The sequence below is a fragment of the Manacus candei genome, unplaced genomic scaffold (genome assembly GCF_025592945.1).
Source record: "Manacus candei isolate 608988 ecotype Guabito, Panama unplaced genomic scaffold, ASM2559294v1 h1tg000049l, whole genome shotgun sequence".
In the NCBI taxonomy this organism is placed as follows: Eukaryota; Metazoa; Chordata; class Aves; order Passeriformes; family Pipridae; genus Manacus; species Manacus candei.
Window position 1 is genome coordinate 664,001 of NW_026138097.1, and position 6,000 is coordinate 670,000.

The 6,000-nt window shown below is 39.6% G+C and overlaps 1 protein-coding gene across 11 annotated transcripts in view; it reads right to left on the bottom strand.

The window, feature by feature from the left end:
* HECW1 (HECT, C2 and WW domain containing E3 ubiquitin protein ligase 1) overlaps positions 1-6,000 on the bottom strand; it is a 258,654-nt gene that overhangs the window by 51,315 nt on the left and 201,339 nt on the right. For all 11 annotated transcript variants that reach the window (XR_007906638.1, XM_051799421.1, XM_051799422.1 and 8 more), the window contains 2 exons: positions 4,223-4,353; positions 1,567-1,688 (listed from right to left, as the gene is read on the bottom strand). Coding sequence is in view for 10 of the 11 variants with exons in the window: in XM_051799421.1 (XP_051655381.1) it covers positions 1,567-1,688; positions 4,223-4,353 (253 nt within the window). In the remaining variant the exon portion in view is untranslated. The remainder of the gene's footprint in view (positions 1-1,566; positions 1,689-4,222; positions 4,354-6,000) is intronic.

Consider the following 6,000-nt stretch of genomic DNA (forward strand, 5'->3'; position numbering starts at 1 on the left):
GAAGATATGACCTGCTTATAACCCAGGAAAGCTTCATGATCACAAACCGTTAAGATCCCAGTGTACTCTGTAACAAAAGTTGTATTTTGATCTAACGTATGATCAATGACCGTCTTGAGTATCTCTAAGCTGCATTAGGGAAGCAAAGAGTGTAATGTAGTTTTACCCTTCCATGGAAATAAAATATCTGAAAAATGAGTGCCTTTCCCTTTTAATTCTGTCACATAATATTTTCCAATCCCAACCTCACTGGTATAATTAATAACTTGAAATTTTAATAGGGGTTTGTGGTTAAAATATTACACTTGTGTTAAGCCAAAAGTTATGTGAGGCCATTATTTCTGTACAAGTTGAATCTGTATGAGCACTTGACAGATATTTCAATAGATTATTCTGGTTCTCGTATTAGAGACAAGTTTATAAGCTCAAACTGAAGGCCTCTTTTGGCTTTTTTTTTTTTATTTCAGTGAGAAATAAAACTGGGATTTAGACCGTTGTGACTGTTCCTTACACAACTATGGAATCAGTTCCTCATTTTTCAAACAGCTATACTGACTTAAAATTACATTGCTCTCAGCTATAAATCATCACATATCACCCTGTCAATGTAAGAAATTGTCTGCACTCCATAATTTAGTTCATGTAATGTCAGACGAGGTAATATATCCCCTTCCTCGGTAGGGTTTCGTGGGTAATAATCTCTGGCACATGCTTGGAGATGGACACCTGGCTTCAATCCACCAGGTGCCACAGCCAAAACCTGATGTCTGTAGTTAGTTAAAAACCTGTGCTGAGGCGACTCTCCAAGTGTTTTACTTTCTTTTCCTTTCAAAAAGAAAGGTCATTGCTCTCCAGAAATGAATGATTTTCCAAATATTCAGAAGTCATGTGTAGATTCCTAGTTGAACTACATTCAAGACATGGTAAAGTAGGACTGCATCTCTTCGTAGGACTCCCCTATCTGCTTCCTCCTGATATTAGATTTTTTTTCCACTCCCCTATAGGTTTGCAAGAAAATGTGTACTTTTACTGTATAAACGAAAAAAAAAAAAGATATTTTAATTTTGAAAATTCATTTTTATTAGTGTTTTTCCCAAAATAGCTTCACTAACTCAAGTCAGTATTTCTTTTACTCCATTATGCCTGCCTGATTTTTGGGAATGCAAATTGCATGCGTTATTTTTTCCCCTCTATTTCCCTGAGACTTGGCAGTATCTGAGAAAGATTTCTCAGGATGGTGGGCTCAAAAGGCAACGACCTTACTCCCTGCAGCAACAGACAACAGGATCAAACAAGCTGAAACCAAGGATTCCTGCTTATTTCTGAGAGGAAAACGCTAATGAGCTTTTCTGTACCATGGAATTTCTTGTGTGAGGCAGAATCCCAGCAAGAGTCTTGTTGGAGCAGCCTGCCTGTAGTGTCCCCAGCCTACTCTGGTGCTGAGAAAGAACAGCTGTGCCCTATGTCACATAACTCAAATTCACTAGCCATTCTCCCTGAAGGCCTGGGGCGCTGCATTTGGACTCAGAAATCAGTAGTGCGAGAGAGCAAATCATCATTACTCACATAGTTTGCATGCAGCACAGTGAAGAACTCAGGATTGGTGATGAACTTCACAGCTGGAGACTGCAGCAACAAGGTGATTTTCTGAGAATTCACAGGAGAAAGGGAACCTTCCCTCCTAATCTCTGGACAAAAAAAAACCAAACCACAAAATATTATTAATGTAGTGGGAAGCACAGTCTATTTAACCTTTATTGAACAGCTGCAAAAGTGACAGTATAAAAAAGTTACCACCTGCCTGATGCACCTTCTTGGCATTCCCAAGACTAGCCTGCTGGCAAACTGACAGAATATGGTGCATTGTTTACCACAGCAGTGCAGGGGCTGGACGGCTTTCTGAACTGTAGGTTATGAAATTCTGTGTCATAGCTGCTTCTGTCTCTAAATACAATGTGACCTCAGCAGTTTTTACCAGCTGATGGTTCGGTTCAGCACTGTCACCCAGGTCCATACTGGTTCCCCCCATTGCTGATTTTAGAGGGATCTGATCTCCCAATCCAGCATTGCTCTTTACTTTAATTGCATTATTTTTGGCAAGTCCATGGTTTTGGGGACTTGTATGGTAAAGAAAACAAAACAAGACACAATAGGATTATTTTTAATCTGTATCAAGTAATGAAGCACAGGATCAGAACTGAGCATTTGAGAATGTAACTCTGTAGAGATAGAAACTCCTGACCTTCTACAGACACCAGAAAAATATTTCCTACCATGGAATTATGGCTTGGGTGTTCTGGCATTTTCAAATAAAGCCAAATTTTATTTGCAGTCCAAGGAAATTGGATGCAGACATCATTAACAGAATAAATATAGATTACCATTTCTTTTCTTATTAATTATAACTTTTTTTCTTCCTGTTGGACACATTGTATTATTTTATCCACTTAAAACTGCAGACTGTATCCATTGCTGGAACTAAATTCATTTATACTGGCTTAGAATCTGGATTAATGTGCCTAAAATGTATTCCTTCTGACATTTTTCATTTAAATTAAAAGACAAATAACAAATGTATCATACTGCAGCTTTTTTTTTCTCTAGTGTGTTTACATCATTCTTGGTATTTTATACAATATTGACATTTTCTTCTAAAAACAAAGCAATTATCTATAGCAAAAACCATTTCCTAATAACTTAGGATAACATTTATTATACCCATTAGCTCGTTGAGTTTAAAATAAAAGAGTGAACGTTACATAATGAACTGAACAAAATACTTACTAGTAGCAACTCCTATTAAATTACTATTTTATTATGTTGGCTATGATAGTAAATAACTATACATATTACAAGTAATGGCTACATTACATATAAATACTAAAAATATAATGTGTACCTTACTTCCACTTCAGCTTCTAACAGGGAGAACTGGGATCTCCTTAAATGATCTAGTGTACATAGAAGTCTCCCATAAATTGCAACACAAAAGATTGCAAGGAAGCTTTAAATATCTAATGTTTAACATCGTTGACAAAATTTATTTTCCAGCTAAAACCACCCAAAGGATCAGGAAAACAAACAAAATCGAGTATTTTTCTAAACTTTTAAAAAGAAGTTTATTATTTCTTTGTGTAATTTTTCCTATTCAACATGGAAAACTAAGAAAATTCAACCAGATATCATGTTGGTTCTTTGCCAGTGCTATTTAGAGAGGGATGGTAAAAAGGTAGCAAGAAGTCAGATTTACTTGTGGCAGAAAATACAGAACACAAAGTTAGGTAGCGGTAAGAATAATCCAGAGGAAGAGAATTGGTTAATCATTTTGGTGGTGCAAATTCTCAAACAAAGCAGAGTTATTTTTGCATGGCCTCAAGTTGCATAGTGGGCACTAGTCTGATTGCTGGTGCTTCTTACCTGAAACAAACACTTAGGCTATGGTTCCCCAAATGTTTTAAGAAAACATGAGTCCGACTATCACCAAAAAGAGTAGAAGAGACCCCTGCCATCCCATCCTGTCTTGGGTACACATTCTCCTCTTCTTGGTAGTGACACTCATTTTTGTCTATTCATCTAACGAGATAAATGAAAGAACCATTCTGTCTGTAAATGACAAGGACAAGAAACCAGGCTATTTTTCAGGCAGATCAGTTCTCCACTCTGGTATGGGGTCCTGTCACATAAATTAGTGATGAGCAAAAAGACAGCTGTGCCAGTCCACAGCCCACACTTAGATCAGCTCATAGCTATCACAAAATTGCAGCTTTAAAAACCACAAGTATTTCACACTTGATGCCACTGCAGGTGCAATCACATAAGCAAATGTGGCAGTGCAGAAGTCAGGCCTAGAGAGAAGAAACTGCAATGCCCCAAGCTAAAAATCACACTGCAGCAAAAATAAGACAGCACCATTTTTACAACTACTGGGTGAATAAAAACCAGACACCTTTTCCATTTTAATTTAAAGTAGTCTTTTACCAAGGTAAAAATGCTTTGTATTTTTTTGTAGTAGTTGTTCAAAAAGAACAGAGGACCTTTGTACCTAGCTTTATACCCGTAGCTTCAGGTCTGAAAACTGTTGCTTCAAGTCAAAGTCTTTTTTTTTTTTTTTTTAATTAATCTTTCGACCTGGTATAATAAAGTTCCTGTCTCTCCTGGAAATGCAGATTTCCCAGAGCTGAATGGCACTGAACATGCCACTCAAAAGCTCTCCCCCCCATACCTGAGCTTGGCTGAGAAGGCTCTGCCTCAGAGTCACTTCCTCCTCCAGTGGGAACTCTCTCCACCCTGTTGTTTACCACAGCATCATCGTCAGTCCGCTCTGTTGCGATTGTTCGCTGGATGTTTTGGTATCTAGATGTATTCATAGAAAGGAACACCATACTTTAGTTAACAGAGGAGCTTTCTGGTGCTTTCTACCTTAACTATCACCACTGTTTCTGAAGGATTCCAACACTTCCGTCTTCAGCATCCAGTAGAGTAAGAGCACACCCGACTCTTCTTTGGCTGGTGCAGGTGCTCACACTTGAGCCAACCACTTCTCTGCAAACATGCCATTTTGCAGTGACTAACAAACAGCTACAGAGAGTGCAAAGTCAGGAATACCCAAAGGTTAAATTTAAACAGATGCTTTGGATACAGGTTGCTACTACTAGGCTTCTCTTTAAAACATCTGGACACCCGGAACCTGAAACAACAGGTGGATCATGGTTCCTCCTCTCATTTAGTCTTATGGAAGCATAACTAATGAAGTAAGAATCAACCCTGTGACATGCTGAGTACCCTTCAGTCTTTCTTATTAAATTATTGGATGCACATGCTCAACCCTAAAAAGGCAAAAGCTATTAAAAGTGTTCACAAAGTATTTATTATGATGCTGCATGGACTGCAGTTGTGAATACTTCCATTTTGGTAGGCAATGGAATGTAAACTAGTAGGTGGTGTGACCTCAAAGAGCTACAATTTAATTGATATGACAGCCACAAAAAAGTAGAATAGGTTGTAACATGGTTGCTAAGTGAACAGTGTGAAGATAAAAGTGTTATGTCCATTTTTGGAAATCAGTGGGATTGGGCATTGGTGGTGACTAGCTGTAAAACAAGGAAGGGGAACAATATAGAATAAGTAAACAACAAGTGAGGAGGGTGACAAAAAAACTCTGAATAGAAACATGTGAATATCTTTAAAAACTATAATGTCATTTGCATTTTAATCAAGGAATTAATTGCCATATTAGTTGTTGTCAGTGGACCTGATCATGGTCTTAGGTATGAGTTCAATTCTAAACACTTTACCACATCAGGAACAAATATCCTGGAGTGTTTTGAATTCACACTACAGAAAGCAAATTCTCATTAACTAGTTCACTCATACTCACAGATGAATGAGTGAATATGTTTTCTTTGGTTCTATTGGCAAGCTATGAATTTGTCTTACATTTTGAAGAGAAGAGGAGAGAAGAGAAGAGGTTCGGAGAGGTTCGGAGAGGAGAGGTTCGGAGAGGAGAGGTTCGGAGAGGTCGGAGAGGAGAGGTTCGGAGAGGTTCGGAGAGGTTCGGAGAGGTTCGGAGAGGAGAGGTTCAGAGAGGAGAGGTTCGGAGAGGAGAGGTTCGGAGAGGTTCGGAGAGGTTCGGAGAGGTTCGGAGAGGAGAGGAGAGGAGAGGAGAGGAGAGGAGAGGAGAGGAGAGGAGAGGAGAGGAGAGGAGAGAACAGAGAGGTTCGGAGAGGTTCGGAGAGGTTCGGAGAGGTTCGGAGAGGTTCGGAGAGGAGAGGTTCGGAGAGGAGAGGTTCGGAGAGGAGAGGAGAGGTTCGGAGAGGAGAGGTTCGGAGAGGAGAGGTTCGGAGAGGTTCGGAGAGGAGAGGTTCGGAGAGGAGAGGTTCAGAGAGGAGAGGTTCGGAGAGGAGAGGTTCGGAGAGGAGAGGAGAGGTTCGGAGAGGTTCGGAGAGGTTCGGAGAGGTTCAGAGAGGTTCGGAGAGGAGAGGTTCGGAGAGGAGAGGTTCG